The sequence below is a fragment of the Pholis gunnellus genome (assembly GCF_910591455.1).
Source record: "Pholis gunnellus genome assembly, chromosome: 6".
Lineage (NCBI taxonomy): Eukaryota > Metazoa > Chordata > Actinopteri > Perciformes > Pholidae > Pholis > Pholis gunnellus.
In genome coordinates, this window is record NC_136532.1 from 10,345,018 (window position 1) to 10,365,503 (window position 20,486).

Consider the following 20,486-nt stretch of genomic DNA (forward strand, 5'->3'; position numbering starts at 1 on the left):
CACACATGCACACCCTGTAAACACACATACTGTGTGTATGTGTGTGCACGCAGGCCTATCTCTCCGACAGTAATTGCCTCTAATACCACCAGAAACACCACGCAGAACGTGACTCACTCACAACTAATGATTATGTAAATGCGATAACCATCTGAAAACATGATTGTGTGTGTGTGTGTGTGTGTGTGTGGGGGGGGGGGGGGTGATCTGCCTAAATACTTTTATCTCTTATCATGTGGAGATCAGCTGTTAAACAAATGTACCATTGTTGAAGGCTGAGGTAGAGCTGAATGTGTGTGTTTGTGTGTGTGAAGCTGCGCTTTACTTGTTCAGAGCCTCATCTGTTTTGAGCACCTGATACTGAGCTGGACCAAGGTACCTGAAGAGCTCCAGGTATTTTAGATGAGATGACGGGAGCTTGTTATTAAATGTCACAGGGCGATCTTCTAGAATAACCAATAATGTTCCAACGACTACCTCAGCCTCTACACACACACAGACACACACACACACACACACACACAGACTGCCACGCAGACTCCTGTTTGCACAGACCACAGAAGTACATGTAATTATAGCAGGATTATGAAGATATTTAATGTAACTTAATCAATTGACTACATTTATATACTGAGCAAGTTACCAAGCTGTGTGTTTAGAAATGTTATTTATGGTTTGTGGGCTCACTGATTTAAACCATTCACACACCAACCTCCATCAAGAGTTAGGCAAGTTGACACAACATCTATTAATACACACTTTGTGTTGTGTTCACAGTGAGTTAGTTACAATGCAACGTTACTGGCTCCACAAACTTGCTGCCAACCTTCATATGGGTAGGAGCGTAATGTTTAGAATAATGCTGCTGTCTGCTTTAGAATGCTGTAAGTTAGTGGTGCAATACCAATCGTCTTGCAGCTGAACCTGAAGGACACACTTCATTTGTACAAATCAGGACAGACGCATTCATTTATCCTTAGTACACACACACACGCACATACACGTCAAGGGCCTTTCAGGCTCTTCAGGGAGTAATCACAAGATTGAGTTACATTGAATGACTTGAGCTGTTGTTGATACCTTAACAAATTTAACCGCATGTTCCCCTCAACTATACCATGACCTTGATTACCTCAAGCAGCATTTCAGGAGGAGCAATGAAACAGCTGTTCAACATAGAGTGGTTTGTTTATTCAAAATAATTCAAAATCATGTGTGTATAAATGTGTTTAGAAAGAAGATTTAGACAAATAAGCTATGACATGAGGAATAAAGTGACTGATTTAATTATATTTTATTCATGTGGAACTTAAGAGCATAAAGAACAGACATTATGACACTGTCGCTTTCCACATGAACACATTTGTTTTGTATTGCTTGAAACTGTTAAATATAATTCATAAATTGAAGGTTAATGCCAGTAGTTGATAAATCAGTCATTAATGTGCAACGGTTACATTAAACTCTAGCTTTAAAAAGCTTTAAAAGCTGCTTCATAAACCCACACCACCAGTTGAACTAGACTGTTTTCAGTAAATTGTATACACTGAGTGGTTTCACACATTCTATCATCAGTCTGGCTATGTCACCTACATGATTGTGTTACAACTGTGACTGAATACACGGTTCTGTGACAGCTCCTGTAATAAACTGCAGGAATGTATAAAACCAGATTATGAAACTGGATTATGAAATGCTCAATAGTACACAAAAAGACACAGACATCAACAATCACCACATTTATGGGGGTTTAGGACCCCCGAAACATATAAAAAGAGATGCTATCTCAATATATGTTGTAACGCAGTACGCTGCATATTATTTGACTTCAGGTGGAGTCAATAAGAGCATTTAATGTAATATAGTAATGTGGAGGAACTGACGAAAGGCACAGTGCAACGCTCAAACTAATGCATACATTCCAGGATTGAAGAAGCTTAGACAGTGTTGGTCATACATGCATGACTCAGAGCCATCTCTCTGTGACATTTGTTTAACAGACGAGCGATTGGTCAGATGATTTTCTGCAGTCATTTTCTTCTTGGTGGGATTCCTTGCTCCCATTTGATGTATCTATCATCCTTTAACTAGCAGTACAAATACATTTTTGAGTTTGTCCCAACACAACTAATATTAGTATTAGTACTCTCTCTCTCTCTATTTATATATATATATATATATATATCCACAGCCAAAAGCTCGTCTTTTTTTATTTTTCGCCGTGGCAGTAGAGACACATACTCGCACCGTCGACGGCACAGCCAGCAGAGGCAAAGACGATCAGTATGCAGCTTCCACGTGCAACAAATGCACACACACATGCATGTAGGTATGTTTCTACGTGTCAGGGCCGTTAGCTTGGAGTGCAAAGGTCATCCTGAGGGGTCAGAGAGTCAGTCTTATGTTTCAGCTATAGAAGAGGTCCTCTGTTGCACGCTGAATGGACACTGTGAATAGTGTCTTCCGAGAGAGAGAGAGAGAGAGAGAGAGAGAGAGAGAGAGAGAGAGAGAGATGGTGGGAGGCAGTAAAGAAGTAGAAGCAGAAGAAGAGAAACATGAAAACAGTTGGTTGGGTAGGCGAAGGGTCGGTGGGGGATGGGGGGGGTGGGGACTAGAGCTCTTAATGACGTGTTTGGGTAACAGAGTGTGTCACGCAGTGTGTGTGTATGTGTAATGTGTTCTAGTATTTTGTCCACTTGCTTTCATTTACATGCATGCATCTATGCAGTGTACGAGTGTGAATGCACTGGAGCGGTGAGAATATGAGTGTATGCATGAATGAATGCATGTTTTGTGTGTTTGGTATGTCTGTTTCTCTCAGTACATAAAGGTCCCATGGTGGTCATACGAGAACCTGCAGTGAACTCAAGGATCCACGAATAGTGGATACTCTATATTTGGGAGCTGGACCGAGGCCATTGACCCTAACACTGACCCCACACCTGCCCTGTGTGTGTGTGTGTGTGGATGGAGTGTTGGCATGCAAATGAGTGTGTGTGTGTGTGTGTGTTTGTGTGTGTGTGTGTATGTGGAATTTGTGACCCGCTTCTGCCTTAAAACTGTGCTAAACTTTGCGTCTGCATATTTTTGAACAGCTACAGAAAGGCTTTTACTCTCCTTCCTTAACTCACACACATGCTGAACACAGAAATCCCACACGTCCTCCTACACTACTAAAATATCAAAGCCAAACAGTCTAAAAGTAAATAACAGAAATGTATGCTATTATTTTCAGTCATTTTTGAATTGTTCTTTGAATGGACTTGCATATTACCAGACTGAAATATCAATTTAGAAAATCCACCTACAGCTGAATAGCAACTTTAAAGCATCAAAATTGGTGTGGAGCTAATTTATTCGAACCTCGGACATCTAAACCTGCAACTTTATTGGAACTATACTTGACGGACTAATTGAATAAAAAACTTCAATGCAAGGCAGTTTGTCCTGGTGTTTATTTTTCCATTCATCCGTTCAGTTACTTGTTGAAGTTGCCGCCATTTCCTGAAGGGTCTGCATTCAGGCCTCTAAATGTCCGTGATGCTTGTTCAAGTGTGTAGTATGGTTTTACTTCTAAAGTAAGAAATGGTAGACCTTCGTAGCTTTTGTGTGTGCATGTGTCTGCATGAGCAATCACTGTCAGCAAATGCGTGACCAGTCTCTCAGTTCTTGTTCCATATTTAGGTCTCAGGGTTCAGGGATCATGGGGGTCGAGAGGCGATATGAATGACTGCCTGTTATCAGATGGCGAACAAAAGAGTGTGTGTTTTTCCGCCATAATCCTCATTTAATCACCCATCTTGCTATATTTCATATTTCCGTCACACTATTTACATACCCTAGAGAGGCTGACCACAAATTGTTTGGTTTAACAATCTTCCCCATTTCATTATTCAATTCGAAAACAATAAAACATGGTTAGGGTAGAAATTGTGATTTTACCAAGATTAATGAAACACATAAATGAGCTGACAAATCTGCATTGTCTACCCACATTTTGACTAAAATTAGTGTCTAGTTAATGTCTAAAAACACAAATGTCTGGACTGTATGTAGCTGTGGACTAGAAAGTATCAATACTCCGCGTTTGTGCAAATAAACTTTTCAGTTTGTGCATTCCACTTTTTTTGGCACCATCTTGTCAACAAACAGTCATTTGAAATTGAGTGATGACTGCAACTTATATAAGAGATAATAAAACAATGGCACTAGTCTAATTCAGATATTTCACCTTTCCAGTGCAAGCTTATTTTTGGTAAATGTGGATCTGTCGGGCTCTCTGCGTATTTCTTTATGTCACGGCCTGTTCAAATTCAGGTTTTAAATCATCTCTAATTTCCCTTTATTTCTCTATCTGTATCCCGTCTCTCTGTTTTCTATCTGTTCCCCTCTGTCTTATTCATCCTTTTCTTTTTCTAACCCCTTTCCCCCCCCCTTCCTGTCGTCTGTTTTTCTCCCTCATTTCATGCCTCCCCCTTTCTTTTCCCTGCTAATTGCCAACTCGTTGTAGCATCCCGGGAGCGGGGAGCTCATTAATTGGTGAAGAGGAGACAGGTGGCGCCACTATGTTGTGATGCTTCTTGTTAGTTGTGTGTGTCAGTCTATTGTGTTCATGTTGTGTTTGCATGTGCACGTTTTGCATGAGTTTTGCCTCGTTTGTGTGTGTGCATTAAATGTCTTTTATATGTGTGTGCATGTGTGATTCCTGCATGCACGCGACTGTGTGTGCTTTGTGTGTGCTTTGTGTGTGCTGTGTGTGTCTGTGTTAAATGTGTGAGTGTGTGTGGGGTGCCCCTGCTTGTTAGCGGCACGGAGCCCCTTCTCACTGTAATCTCTTTGTTTATGCAGTGCGAAAAGGGCCTGGCGGGGGCATGAACTCCCCACGCTCTTATCCCACTGCGCCACTCACCCCTTGTAGACCCTCATGCCCCCCCGCCACCCTTCCGACACCCCGCTTTGCTCCCATCACCTCCCCTATCCGACTCAATTCCTGCCCAACTCTCTCCTCCCTCCCTGTGTCCTGTTGTCCCTCCTTCCTGTCTGGCTTTGTTAACATCAGAAACTTAAGCTGTACAATTTGCAAGAGGTCACCAAAGATTCTCCTAACTATTCTGTAGGATGCCACGTTTCTGTGTTACCAACAGTGCTAGGCAAGTTACTAGAGTTCGTCATCAATTACTCATTATACATTGAAAAAGTAATTGTGGTTTAACAGGAAGACAGCCCAACAATTTGGAGGGATTTACTGACAATCCAGCAGCAGCTAGCCCCAGTGACTGCACACAGCCCTTAAGAAGTCCCAGCTGCTTGATTCATTGTAGGTGTACCTGTGGCTAACATTAGCAAGCTAGTTAAGAACATACAAAATGTTGATATGACAACTCTGGAGGTACTGGTAATTGCATTTATCATCTTTTGGTGTTGGGTAACAGCCTCCCCCCACCTCAAGCTGCTGCGCCAAGCTAGCATGTCCTGGACCAGTGTATCCACTGAGTCCACAGACTCCCAGTAAGATAGAAAACAGGTTGAGCCTTAAATATCAAAGTAATGGAACGTTACTGTGATAAGTAACTGTACATTATTGAAAAAAGTAATAATTTTACTTTAACATGTTACAAATATTAGGCCAATGTGTTGCTGCCCAACATTGTTTACCAATAAGTGTTTTCCATCATCAAAGTATGAATAGGGGTCACAGCCCTGCTTCATGCCAACAGATTAGTGCCAAACTGAAATTATAAAATTTCGTATCCGATCACATTCCAATGAATGTGAATTGGTCATGCTCATTTTCAGCTACGAAATTCAATAAAGAATTTGGTAAATTAATCCAACTTGATGAAAGAAAACCACAAAAGACAATTGAACGCTGGTATAAAATGTAAGTTTCGTAACTGAATTTTGGATTTCAAAATGGTTATCCAGGATTCTCTATTTTGATTGAATATACTAACATGAATAACTTTAAACACATTGTCTTTTTCTCTCTCTTGTCTTCCGTTCTTTGCTCCAGAGTTCCTGTTTTAATGAAATACTTCTTCTCTTCCTCCATTCTGGCCCTCACCTCTAACCTCTCTCACATAGCGCTCCTTTGAAGTCTTCTGCTAAACCCTGTTTTCCCTCCCTGGCAATATGTGTCTGATTGTTTGGTAAAGTCTATGAGAAAGAAGAATCACAAAGCACCAGTGTTTTGCCTAACAGATGCTATTATCGCCTAGTCAAAAGGTGGCCTTTTGGCAGGTCTAGAGGAGCTGGTGTGTTGTGGGCAACGATGTGTGAATAATGTGTCTGAGTTTGTGTGTGTCCATGTGTTCATGCAGGTGTCGGGGTTACCGGCGGTTTGTAGGTCAGCCCCCTGCCCCCGGTGTCACCTTGCTCTGTTTGGCCCTAAACAGCCACCATTACGGGGCCTCTCCTCTTCTCTTCAGTCTCTCGCTCTGTGGTCTTTGTTCTATAATCCTCTGTCCTCTTCTATCTAGCCACTGATAACTTGATTATCGCATTCAATTTAATAAGTTGGGTTTCTGATATTCAGTCTGCATATGTTAACTGATCATTTGCTGGTGCTTCTGTCAAACTCTGCACTTAGTTTTCTTTCATTCAGAACTGGTGTGTTTTGTTATAAAAGCCATTAAAATTTCAAATGATGTACAGCGGGCATGCATAGCAATTATATATGAACTGAAAAAGGCATCGTGTGTGTGTGTGTGTGTGTGTGTGCGAGACAGAGAAAGAGAGGGGGTGCGGGGGAAACCAACAGTGAATAGGACCAGCAATAGAGACAGAAAGGTTTTATTGGGCTTCGCTATTCTTGGTTGTAGGAACAGTTGTCATCGGCCATGGGAGCATGTGTAGCTCTTTTATTAACGTAAGCTCCCACGTTAGGTGGTCCTCCCGACCTATTCAGGGCAAAACCAAGTTCATTTTGAATGGTTCATTAGAACTACCAGATGCTAGTAAATCACTGTCTTATTGCATCACAGAAAGTGAAATAATCATAGAAATCTGAATTGATTAAAATGATTTGATACACATCTTAGCACGCATTTTTATTCCATTTGATAGCTAATGTGTTGCTGCTAGTTGACCATCTTTGAAAAAGGCTGCTGCCCCGAACTGTTGCGGTGACAGCTTAACAAAAACAACTCCGGACTCTTGCAATTATTTTGCCTCATGACCGGCATGTGCCTCCTCCTCCTCCTCCGCTGATTGAACTCGTGTTGAACTTGGTGTTGATGCCGTTGAATTCAGAAATCTTAAGCTTCCCCTTGTTTGATTGCAATCCATGTAGTGTTTGATCCATGTTTCAAACACGTTTTTTTTCTACTTTGGTTTTAAATTGACAGTAGGAAATAGTATAACATGCTTGTGCTACTTACACTGTATTATTTAAACTTTTAATGACACCATATTAAGAGAAGGATGATTTTTTGTTATTTCAAAAACATTAGAAAACGAAAAAGATTCAAATACACCAACTCAGTGTCTCAGCCAGTACCGTTTACGAACCTTCGCTCAGTGTAATTGCTTCTACATCACTTTATCAAAGCACCTTACCTATGTATGTATGTATGTATGTATGTATGTATGTATGTATGTATGTATGTATGTATGTATGTATGTATGTATGTATGTATGTATGTGTATGTATGTATGGCTCTTTTTATATACCTCTTAAATAACATAATCATTTTTTAACTATAGTTAAACTCAGTTTTAATTTAAGAATAACACTGTTACTCATGAAGTTCTGCTAACTTGGTAACAAACACATTACATTTGCTATAACTTCTTCACAATACAAGCATCTTTCCAGTTCACCAGTTGAAAACTTCTAATGTGAAGCGGCAAGAGCAGGAAAGGTACGGTATGCAATAGCAGTTTTAAGCAAATTAACACAGCTGCGATGCGGCCCACAGCGATCAGTAATGAGTAACATGAGGCCGATATTTCATAATTTGATAAGAGATTTATGTAGAAACTACATGATGGATGTGTTGGTGTGTTGATGAGTGATGAAGTGTGGCAGCTTGAGTAGATATTGGGAAGTTGGAGGATTTGTACATTTTTGTTATCATCTTAATGAATGATGGTGATATTGTGGTCCAAAAGTAATATTTTTAGCCTTTTGTATAAAAACGTGGTCTTCTTATTTATGTTCTGAAGTTTGTAATTGGTCTTGGTTAGTTCTTTTTTTTACATCATTAGATTGGTTTGTACTTTCTTCTACAAAGGTTTAAGGGGGATTTTATTAATGGAAGTAAAGCTTATGGGAGCATGGTTGGAAATGATAATGGGATGGATTTTTAACATTTTTTTACTTCTTGTCTCTTTGATATGATTGAATAATTGTTTCTGGAGAAAGAGTGGTGATGGGGTGAGTAGTACGTATATATTCTCGTCGACAAAGGTCTGTGATATACTGTCAACTGTTTCAGATGATCGCCACAGTCTAGGAAATGTAGGAAATGAATGAAATAGGGATGTTTTGATCGGTCCAGTTTTGCATAATCAAAAGCAGATCGTGATCCTCAGTCATTTGGTAAGCTGTTGCAGGATTTATGAATCAGAAAAGTAGGCAGAAAAAAAATCCCACACAGCAAGTGGGACATCTTGCTCTCTCTTTCAGCTCCCACACGAGTCTTCTTTCTTCTGCGTACTATTCTGTTACCTTAACAGGACATTTTTAACATTCCACCCATTTGACCATTCAGTTCCGTTTTGGACGACTGTAACACCTGCTCCTCACAGCGGGGCAGATGGATTTGGGTTCTTTTAGACTTAAAAACACTGTGCATGAATGTAGTCACTTTCTTTTAACAAAAATATACTTAATTTATCACACTACAAATACAGTGAATACAGTGAATCTGGGCCTCAAATTTGTGGTTTCACTTTAACGTCTCTGCGCCTTAGAGCAAAGTAACAGGATATCAATCCCGTTGAAATCCTATAGAAAACATTGTGTTTGGCAGACGGCTTAAGGGGGAACTCAGTCAATCATTTCAGATATACAGTGAAGCAATTGAGACTAATTGATATATTTATGATATCATGATTACAGAGGTGGATTTCTGATACTCATTCTCAGTTTTGTTGTACCTCGCCCTGACCACACCTATCCCTGCCAATGACTTTATGGGGGTTGTAAAGTGATAGTGAGTGGTTTTACAATGACAATAACAAGCTGTAAAAGCCATTCCTGGTCTATCATTAGGCCGTCATTAAGTTTAAATGGTTTGACACCTACCTCTGTGTGCGTGTGTGTGTGTGTGTGTGTGTGTGTGTGTGTGTGTGTGTGTGTGTGTGTGTGTGTGTGTGATACTATTTGCAGTAACTTCAAATGGATATCTCATGTTTCATTGGCAAAGTAAGTTTTCTCTGTAATGCATCCCAGAGAGGTGTGTTTGTAGACCTTCTTTATGGAGGTGATGTATGTTTGTTTGGGATTGTATATGCATGTAAAGATGTTGATGTTTCTAAACCAAAGAGGATGAAAGACAAATTTCAATTTCAAGCAATGTGTTATTACATTTGAGGAGGCCTTGAAAGTCATTTACGTGAGAGAGTACAGTACAGTGAGTTCTATTATCAATTTAAACAGAACCATGTTTTGTCTATTTGTGCTGGATACAGTTTTTTATTTTATATTAAACTGATTTCTTTGTTTCACTAACCACAAAATGTCAGCATCAGTTTGATATTTTAATCTGTGTAGTCCGAGCATCTTGGCCATCACATAGTTTTAACTCTTTGTGTGCTTCTTCTAGAATGCAGGACATCTATTCTTACTTATTATGTTCACAGCATGTTTCCCAAAGTAATAAGTTGACTGAAACAAGAGAGTCTTCTTCTTTTAGCTTTCTTCTTTTTATGTGTTTAGGAATTCATCTTTTGGCTCCTGACATCCTGACTTGTCTGTGATTGTCTATCAGTGGTGTGGAGGGATCTTCTCCAAAGATGAAAGGTCAATCACAAACAAATCAGTGTTGAGGTCAGAGGTGGACCTGACAGACTCCTTCTCAGTCGCCGTCCTTCACCATCATGCCTCTCTTCAATTTACGTGTTATCCCGTGATTTCCTAATTTCTCTCATCAATTCCCCGAGATGTTTTGATGAGTCGGGGTGGGGTTTTTTTGTGACAGCTGGAGGTTCCAGTGGACCTCAGTCACAGGACTTAATGTTGTTTGTGTTGGTGTGTTGCAACTCAGGGTGAAAAGGTTCAACACTGTTCGTAGGCAGCTCTTTTACTCCATCCTTCATCATCTCGCTCTTTTGCCTCTCCACTGCACCCCTCACACATTCCTCACACCAGTTGTTCATGCACTCCCTGCTTGCCGCCATCAATAAATCTTTAACACCAACTCCTTCAAACTCCCCCCAAACAACTTTCCACAATTAACATTTTTTTGCAGGACAAAACATTTTCGTTGTTTTCTATTTTACAAAGCATATTATAGTGTTTTTGGCTCAGCTGTTGCTGGACCAAAACAAACCAGAGGCAGAGAAGACAAGAGTCCAAATGGGCTGTAATAGGAAAAGGAAGTATACTCTCACACACTACTCACCCACATCTACAACCCCACTCTCTCATACACATGTTCTCCCAGTCTTTCATTGTGTCTCCATTCAGGCAGAAAGGATTGCTATGTAAATGCACCAGTGAATCGGAGTGAATGGACAGGCTTAAAGCAGATTATGTTAAACTGCGTGTTAGTTTAACATGCTGAAGTAAATGGCTGGGGATTAGCAGATGTGCTGCTGTGCCACAGAGGTGTTTCTCTAAAATGTACTTAATCCCTTGCCTGTTAGTCAGTTCACACATCAAATAAAGGGATAAAGCTTCTAAAAGTGAAGCAGGAAAAGGTAAGGTCGTATTTAAATCCTCCGGCGCAGATGGAAATCCCAAAGCGGAGATGATGTATTTGAATAACAAATATGTCAGAAGGCACAAGAGCGCTGTCCTGTGAAAACCATGTTTCTCCAAAATGACTATTCCAACGTTGCACATCTATAATGTTGTTGGACAAGACAAACATTGGTTTGAAAAGAAAATAATTCAAATCAATGCAGCAGAAATGGATTCCATCATCTGTTTTTTATTTGATTCCACACATTACTTTTCCTTCTCAAAACCTGGCACTCACATTACCCACAATGCAACTCCACGGACAGTTTGGGCAGATTTGGATTTGTTATGCTAGCAGCAGCTATTGTAACCTTGAGCCTGTAGCCTCAGGCAGAGATGAGGAGTAGTGGGATACAGAGGTCTGGTACTTCTTTCAAACTCCACACACCCACATTCTTTACATCTTTATCGTCTTCAGCCCCAACCAACACTGCCAAGTGATGTCACCTGAGGATGTGTATCTGACCTCAAATCTGTGGAGTTGCCTTTTTACTAAGAAAAACTGCCCTTTTTTTTGCTAAATGACAATACATTTCCCAATACAGTCTTCAATAGGTTTTTGAAGGGTTTATCTATCAAGTATGAACATTTTCTGAACCAATAAAGGAACAATTAATCCTTCAATTAATGTAAAAAAAAAATAAAACAACATTTACAGGTACATGGTTTTCAGTGGACAGCAACTGAGGAATCTGACTGAGCCTATAACAAACGTTTGTAACAGTCACGCAACCTGCAGCCACTGCTTTGGCTTCGCATTCGGGAAGCAGATCCTAGTAAAGAGGAGAGGAGAAAAGCATATCATCAGGCATTTGGAAAATGAAAGGTCTGTTCCCAGGGGGCTTGGCTGTGGTGGAATTTCACCTTGATATACTGTAAAAGTAGGTCTTGAGCATACAGGCAGGAGACTGCTCTCTGCTGTGGCAGCGATGTCCGTCATGGATAATGCAACACTACGTACCCTTCCCTTTCAAGCTCCATTTTCAAGATAGCAGCAACAACAACGCAAAACCCACTCAAAATGTACCAGGAGTAAACGCCACTCATAAACACGATGTCCCTTTTTTTATACTAATTTCAGAAAGTGAATGTGTTTTCACATTTCTACAGCCTCAGCGACATTCAGCATTCTGAAAGCCAACTTGGCTTTCTTTTAAGTGTTGACACAGAGCTGCTGACATGTGAAGTTGTTTTGTTATGACAGGCTGTCGAAAGTGATGTGAGAGTGAATGCTGAATAGAAAGCATATTGACCCCAAGCACTCGCTGAGACACATCATCTGAATGTGTAAAGGGAGCTTGAATACCATTAACATATGAAAAACAGAAGCAGTCTGTCAAAAAAGGGTTTTTCTGCTTCAGAATCAAATGTCTGAGCAACTTCATTTTTTGGCCAAAGCGAGAAATGTGAAGCATTTTTAAGTCTCCGGCCTCTTTTCGTCTCTCTCTGATCCCCACTGTCCATCACCCTGTCCTCCTCTCCCCTCCCTGAACTCCCTCACTTCTCCACGAAAGGTCACCATCCTCCATTTAGTATCTCAGTCCTTCAGAAATATTTCCTTCCAACTGTCTCAAACAACCATCATCCTTCTCTGATCATTCCTTTTGTTTTTCCTGTCAGAAGCCTTTTCTATACTCTTCTTTCTCTTTCAGTTTTACTGCTCATCCTTCGCCTGTGAGGGTCTCAGCCATTCATCATAGGCCCAGCATGAGGGTGACACCATGGAAGAATAGCGTGTGTGTGTGTGTGTGTGTGTGTGTGTTTGTCTATGGCACCAGCCTACAATGCCTTAAAGTAACTGTTTTTAAAGGGGTCTTTCCTCAATTTACATATGATATCCTGTCCTCCAGCAAATCACTACAGACGTTCATTACTCACTCTCTCTCTCTCTCTCTCTCTCTCTCTCTCTCTCTCTCTCTCTCTCTCTCTCTCTCTCTCTCTCTCTCTCACACACACACACATGCACACACACACATACGGCTTCACAGCTAGTAGGGATTGGGGGCAAATGCTGTCACAGTTTTTAAAAGGCTTCCCGCGGTTAGACATGCTTGAAATGACATTCTGTTTCACTGGAGGAGGGGAGTGGGAAAGGGAGAGGAAGGTGGGAGGGGGAGGGCAGCTGAGTTTGTGAGTTATAAAAAAAGTGAACAGATGCAGGAATGATGGAGATAGCTGTGTGTGATTTTTTCTGTTTTTGTCATTCAAAGGGACATACAATATAGACACAGAATTTTGCTCTCCAGTCTATTCTTATCCAACATTTTGACTACATTAGGTTTTTATTCTCACCACAGGTGGCAGCACAACAGGACAAAGTTGGAAAATATGGGCACCATAGAATTGAAAGAGAATGTTTAAATTATGGCTGAATTGCCAGAAGAATATATGTCCCTGATATCTACAAGTTAATTTTTATTGTCAACATGCCAAGATAGAGTGGCCTTGGTGGCTACTTAAAACCATCATCATTTTAAATCTTCCCATGTGTTAAATATCAGTAGCTGCTTAGCTGAAGAACTGCCTGGATATATTGCTTCTAAAACTGCATCTGGATCTCGTTTCCACATGACACAGCAACTGACACGAGCGTCAGTTGCTGTGTTCAGGTTTGTGTGGGAAAGGGGCTTCAGAGAGGAGGGGATGAAGGGAGGCCGACGAAGAATAGGGGTCGGACTGTTTATTTTTTAAGTGATCTTTCCTCTCATCGAGGAGCGAGGGAGCCAGGCAGCCTATTGTTTGTCACTAATGAACAGCATGAACGAGTGTGAGAAAGAAAAGAAGTGCAAAGAACAGCGGCGGCTACAAGCGAGACAGACTAACATGAAAACAAAAGCAGTTGGCCCCCATATTTAACCTCAAAACTTTGAAATCAGCATTTTAGGTTGGGTGGAAAAAAAGCTGCTCGTTAAGTGCTGTTTCAGGTCTGTGAATGCTTTTTGGCAAAAAGCAAAGTGTTCGCAGCACACACACACACACACACACACACACGGTTCTGTCAACAATGCCTTACAGGCAAAAGGATAGCTCTGAAAAGGAAATGGTCTATTAGAGTGTCTCAACCCATTTATTCATTAGTATAAAAGCTCCGGGCAAGGGTGATGTAATCTCTAACAGCTACTTTAAAGTGTCTTTTCCAGCTACCTGATTTGTTAACAGAACACCATGAAGAGCTGATTCGTCAGAGTGTTTTTTCTGGAATCCATCAAAGTCTTATTATCAAATTAACGTGTTTTATTTTGTCAAAACACCATTATCTCAAGTCTTAAAACAACTTTCGACTGGTAACACAGACTGTGGAGAGACCCGTCAGATACAACTTTGGTAGAGTTCATTATTTCTTCTAGGCTTGTTCCGGCTTGCTCTCAGACACAAGCACACGTTAAGTACACTAGAAATGTAGCCTTTTCATATATCAAAACAAAAATCCTCTTTGTTTTAGCAGACTTGAAATAGGTCCTTGATTGTAATTACTTTGCCACTTGGCTGGTCTGGATGAGAGCTTCTGGAGCTTCTGATACATTTGCTGAACATCTAACGATCAGATATCCACAGTTAGGCTATGCATTTAAATCAGGACCCATTGTAATAATGTAAAGGAATGTGATTGGTGGTTTTGGGATGAATGTGGTGGCTTATTCATTTCTTGTTTCATGTTTTGCCACATTTATCCTTGTTTATATTTTTCTACAATGTTTTTTTTTTTTCAATCAATTAACTCCAATGTACTTCTGCTAAAACACCATCTTAATAGTCAATGAATAGCTTTAATATACCATTCATTCCACTTTCCCCTCGTTCAAAGAATTCACACAGAAAATGAAAAGTGGAAACGGTTATGTGCTAGCTGTTGAAGGCGCTGAATCCCCCAGATCCTGCTGCTTGTTTTCAATATCCTCCTCACCCTCCTCCTACTTTTTACTAAACCCGATCTTGCTCCTGTCTGCTCCCTGCCCCCGTTTTTCTTTCCACTCATGTCCTGTGTGTGTGTGAGAGCGTGAGCGGGTCAGCCCTCCCTACTTGCCAAGTGAAGTAAACTCCCCCCTTTTGCCCCTCTCTCTCTCCCCCTCTCTCTCTCCCTCTCCCTCTCTCTCCCTCTCCCTCTCTCTTTCTCTCCCTCTCTCTCTCTCTCTCCCTCTCTCAGCTGGGCTGCTACTGTCAGACCGGGTTGGAGGACAATCAACTGCAACTGCTGCTGCCACTGCTGGTGTGTTTTGTGTGGTGTGGACTTTCTCACGTTGCGGTGGACAAACACCCCCCCCCCCCCACACACACACACACACACACATACATACAGGAGCTTGCATGCCCTGTACTCCTCCTCCCACCTCTCTCTCTGGCAAATACATACACACACTCGGAGTGTGAGAGGCAGTGTGTTGGTGGAGGACCCTGTCGTGTGGACTGTATTGAAGAGAGGAGAAGCGAGGAGCGGAGCAACAGACTCTACCATGCCAGTGCAGGGAGGAAGGCTGAAGCGCTGTCTCTCTCTCTGCCTCTGGAGCCGGAGTCCTCTGCTGTTGCTTGGACTGTTCTCTCTTCACGCACAAGCGCACGGTGAGTTACTGCAAAACTTTCTCTCCTCCGCAACATTGTCGCTGTTTACTCAGCTTTGCTCTGAATTTGCTCTCATGCAACTCATCAAAAAAAGTGTTTAAATTTCCTTTTTGCTCTTTGAAAACGTTTGTGTGTGGTTGGGAGTTCTTGTCCTCACTACAAACCGTATTGGTGTTTTTGTTCTCTCTACTCTGTGTTTCACATCTTGAAACTTATAAACATCTTGAAACTTGACAAAGTTGCAGCCGAAATCTGTGCTCTGCAGTGTCTGTAAGCAACTCGTGATGACAGTCAGTTTCAGAAATCAGCTCCAAAACGTAGCAACATGATGTAGACATGATCCGGAACAGAAGATATGCATGTGGCATTTGAGACAAAAAGATTTCAAAAACACTATTATAACACAAGCAGAACATCGTTTTCAGATTTTCATATAATATCGATTTGGCAAATCAACCAAATATCAACCAAAAATAAATTGAGTCATTGAGAGTTGAAGTGTGGAAGTTAGGAGTTGCTCTGACATTTACTTTTTATATCTTCAATCACAGTGCTTCAGCTGTTTCCTTCGAACAATCAGAAAGATATATTGTCTTGGACCAACATTGTTACCGTCAGCCGCATCGCCCTCTTTATCTGTGACCATGTTTGGTATCTGGAGTGTGATCGGCGAGGTGTTGGAGAGAGAACGTGTCAGATTTAATAGTCTGTTATGTTTAATGCCGTGATGGGTGTCATTAAGGCTTGACGCGCTGCCTCTGTTGTTTTTTTTCCAGCATGTAGGTTTAATCCGCAGTTCTGTGGATTATCTTTATTCTAAAAAGTCATTATTGATAGAATTTAAATGATAGTGTGTGTGATGTTAAGTCAGAATACAGGTTGTGATAGTGTTTCTTATCAGTAATAGTAGCTGTGCATATTTTTCTTTTCTCTCTTTATTGTTGGTCTATTTAAAGTCATTGGAGATTGTTTCAGCTGGGAGTCCTGAAGTTAAGCCAGCAGAGGCTCATACCTTATTCTCGGTGTGCTATGTGCTGAGGTCATCCTGCACGTCACCCCCTCTTAGTCGTCCATCTTTCCTGTCATTGTCACAGGCTGACTTGGCTTTTCTATGGAGTCCATGCTGTGTTACCCTCTTCTTTTGAGTATTCTCTTTGCTCACAGATTCTGTTTTATCATTGAAAACTAAGCCTTGGAAGAAATACCAGGTATTTGGAATGCCAGGGATATTTAAGCATTTGCACAAAAATACACATGGACACAAACAAGATTTCCCTCGTGTCTTACGCTCATTGTAACGCTCTGTCCAGGAAGCTGCCGAACAGCTGCCAAAGAAGAAGACATATGTGAAATCTGACGGAAAGTTGGACCTCTACCAAGTCTTTTTCTCTTGTTCTTAATTTGGAATTCATATTATATGAAAAAAATCTGTGTTTCACTTGTCTTTATGTTTTACATGTCTCTTATTTCTTATGATAAATCTCCATAAGGGCAGTTTTGGTGTCAGGTGTTGGGAAATGTAATGTTTCAGTTGATTTAAATATACCATTAATGCTCTTGATATCCACCGGATCTGAGTTGAATACTGACTGAAAACAAGAATTTGTTAGTTTCAGCCTTCACCCCAATTTTCCCAGATTACTGCTAGACCTGCTCTAACTCTTTGCTCAGTCTGCATTAATAATAAATCAAGAAGCCTGGTTATTTTTATACTATAATATTGATATGTTTTGCACTTGCCTAGGCATCATTTTTAGCTTGGATGCTTTCTGTTTCCACGCTAACTGAAATTTGAGAAACAATCAGCTTGAGTGTTTTATTTTATTTCTCACACCAAGTGCTCCTCGGGTTGTTAAAGTTGAATCAGGTGTGATCAAGCAGTTCCTTTTTAGTTAAAACTATATTCAAATAGCATTTTGCCCGAGGCCTGTTAAGCAACTCCCTCATCCATTCGTTGACACATAGTTGATTGATTGGAGCAGCAACAGGCTCATTCATCTGTTGACGTACAAATGATTGATTATCCTGGCAATAGATTCAACTGTGACTCAACAGGCAAATATTTGTTTTCTGAAAAACATATATGTAAAAAAAAGATGAAGGTTAGAGAAAGAGGTTGTTATGTATCAGGACTACCAGTACCTCACTTTCTTTTTTTTTCGCCTTTTCGTCGCTGTATTCTTCCAGCTCTCTCCCACTCTAAAACAGCCCGTGGATGCTTGGTCGAGTGAATGGTAGACTTGGTCAGCTAGTGTTTCCTGGTCCTATAGCCACAGGTAACCTGGAGACATTACAGGTTTCAGACGGGCAGTAGACAGCTGCGGTGTTGTGTCTGCATTGAGAGCACACTTTGCCCGACAGCATGTCTAGGCCATTGTTTCAAATGATGTGTTCATTATTCTTCAAGGAGAAATGAGAGGAATTGGGAATGTGCACACTTATGCACACTTTAAAAATCCCGCACACACACACACACACACACACACGCACAGCTATTCTGTGACCTTCCACCTACGCCAGGCTGCAGCCTTCAATGTGAGTTCTGGGAAGTGTGGAGTGAGCGTGATAGCTTACATTTCATTGTCCTTGGTGGAAATAAGCACCGCTGTATCAGTTTTCACGGTCAAAGCTTTGCCAGTTGCTTTGCTTTTGTCACTGCCTGCTAATGAGACTCTGTTGATCTCTGCAGAATTTCAGGTTTTGTTTTAACAGAATAAAACACCCACTCTGTTTTGAGCCACAGTAATCGCTTCACACATGCTGTTGTTTGACACTGTGTTCTCCGAGGACTGAGAATGTGCTCTTCAACTCGCGTCTAAGAGCGATCTGTTTTTAGGTTTCATAAAGTTGTTGGCAAAATCTGTGTGCTGCATCCTTCTCTCTCTGTGTGTCACTGAACACCTGCTTGATGATTTCAGCTGTTACCGAGTTGAGGCTTTCTTAACAAAAGGACAGATTTAATCATAAATGTGTTCCCATGGTGTTAAAGAGGCCTTTTTTAAAAAAATCAATAGACTGTACAGGTAATAGACAAGACACACCGCATGCTTTATTTGCATTTATTGTCACCTAGATTGAAATCAGTGCCTCTCATCAATGGTAAAGATTCACTCTCAGCTCTCACCAAGTCATTGACAAAACTGACTCAGGCATTTCTAAAGAGAAACAAAAAGCAGTCGAGAGAAAAGAGAAGCAGAAGGTGCGAGAGCTGACTCACTGTACCAAACTGCTAGTGGGGCTTTCTGCTCCTCAGCCTTAAAGCTTCCTGACAGGATGTGTAGAGTTCCCCTCGCTTGGAAACGGATACCTAGAACTACTGATCTGCTGGCTGTGAAGCCGAAACGCAGAGGTGAGGTCTTGCTGCCGGTTTGCTGAAAACAAATTGTTGGTGTCCCAAAGTAAACTTTTATTTTCCCTCTGTGACGTCTGAAGTCATTTCTCCAACACAACTGGGGCCAGAAGTCGTGGTCTGCCCCTGGGAGAGTCTAAACGAGTGAAGGTTAACAAGCTGGGGCCCAAAAGGCTAATGTGGTGGCAGGAGTTGAAGATATAAGGGTTCAGTGACAAAGCAATGACATAAATATGAGTCTGTGATATGCGATATTTGACACAGCCCTGATGTCGTGTGTGCAAGGGGAAAAAAGTGATCTTGAAATGACCTCTAAAAGGTGGAAGGTAAGGGGAAGTGAGGAGAGTTTGGGAGTGAGGGGTATTACATCCTGTAATGGATACAGATCCAGTAACTTCTATCCCAGTCAGATTACCGGTCTGGCTCTGACTTCTTAAGACACAGCTGGAGCAGGGGAAGTGTGTGTGTGTGTGTGTGTGTGTGTGTGTGTGTTTGTGTAAAGCCTCTTTCCCACTGGACAGAAAACCCACGAACACTCGCTAACATCTGGCTTTTTTCTTCAGTGGGAAAGGTAACAATTGGCATTCATTCCCGGGACAAATGACTCCGCAGTAGTCGCAGGTATTTATTGGCACAAGCTGCGGTCGGCAGTGATGGAAACACGACACCCAGGTTGAATCGCAATTTTTCGCCCCTGTTCCGGTGCAACGCTATGTGACGCTCGTTGAAGTGAACAATCAATAAAGTTATCAGGGATTTGGACAATTTTTATAAGCTATTACCGTACAAAAAAAGGTGTATTACCTTGCTGAGCACGCGCAAACAAAACTCATCAAAACCATCTTTGTTAGTGTTTCCACTGACTTTGAACCAAAATAAAGAATGTCTACAGTCTACCTGTTTTGCTCAAGCATTATACTGCATAGAAAAAGTAAGTTTCCGAAAAACGTTGCAAACCTTTACCTAATAAATTCCATTTCTTTGCCTTACGATTTGTGGTCAGATTGACTTATCCTGTAGCTACAGAGCAGCACTAGTGTTGTTCTCAGTTGTTGGTTATTGTTGTGACCTACAGTCTTATTATTCCTCAGTGAGCTGAGAGCACAGTACAACACCAAGCAGTGAAGGACAGATAACAGGTGAAGCAGAGCAAAGCTGGCTGTCACAGTCGCAGTGCGCTAGTACTGTAAGGGCTTAGGGTTTTCCATGCATTCGCACTCCCCCTCCATAACACCCACCCCTCCACCCGCTCTCTGTCGCCTGGAACCATTTTTTGGATGGGGAAGGGTGATTGGGGCAGAGACATAGAGACAGAGAGAGACAAAGAGAGAGAGACAGAGAAAGAGACAGAGAAGAAGAAAAACGTACACCAAGTGAAGTTTTCACAAAAATAAAGAGTTTTTTTTTTAAGTCATTCTTTATATTTAATGGTTAAGGCTTTTCAAATATTCTGTCATGTTTTAAGTGAGCCTAAAATAAATCACCCTACCTCCAAAGGTATAAACATCTTGTTTATTAGTGAGTGAATGAACTATAGCTACTTTAAATGCGGTGGTGAAAAATGAATAAATCCACAGGCTGTAATTTAGGGTCATTTGTGGCTGTCAGGACGCCCACTTTTAACCAAATGGATTTGCAATACAGACAATCATCATACGCTATGATAGGTAC

At 41.2% G+C, this 20,486-nt stretch overlaps 1 protein-coding gene across 1 annotated transcript in view; it reads left to right on the forward strand.

Annotated features, from left to right (window-relative positions):
• The window catches only part of bmpr1ba (bone morphogenetic protein receptor, type IBa), a 64,352-nt gene that overhangs the window by 26,066 nt on the left and 17,800 nt on the right, over positions 1 to 20,486 (forward strand). The window contains exon 3 of the mRNA XM_079161647.1: positions 15,054 to 15,466. Within this exon, the coding sequence (XP_079017773.1) occupies positions 15,361 to 15,466 (106 nt within the window). The 5' untranslated portion in view covers positions 15,054 to 15,360. The remainder of the gene's footprint in view (positions 1 to 15,053; positions 15,467 to 20,486) is intronic.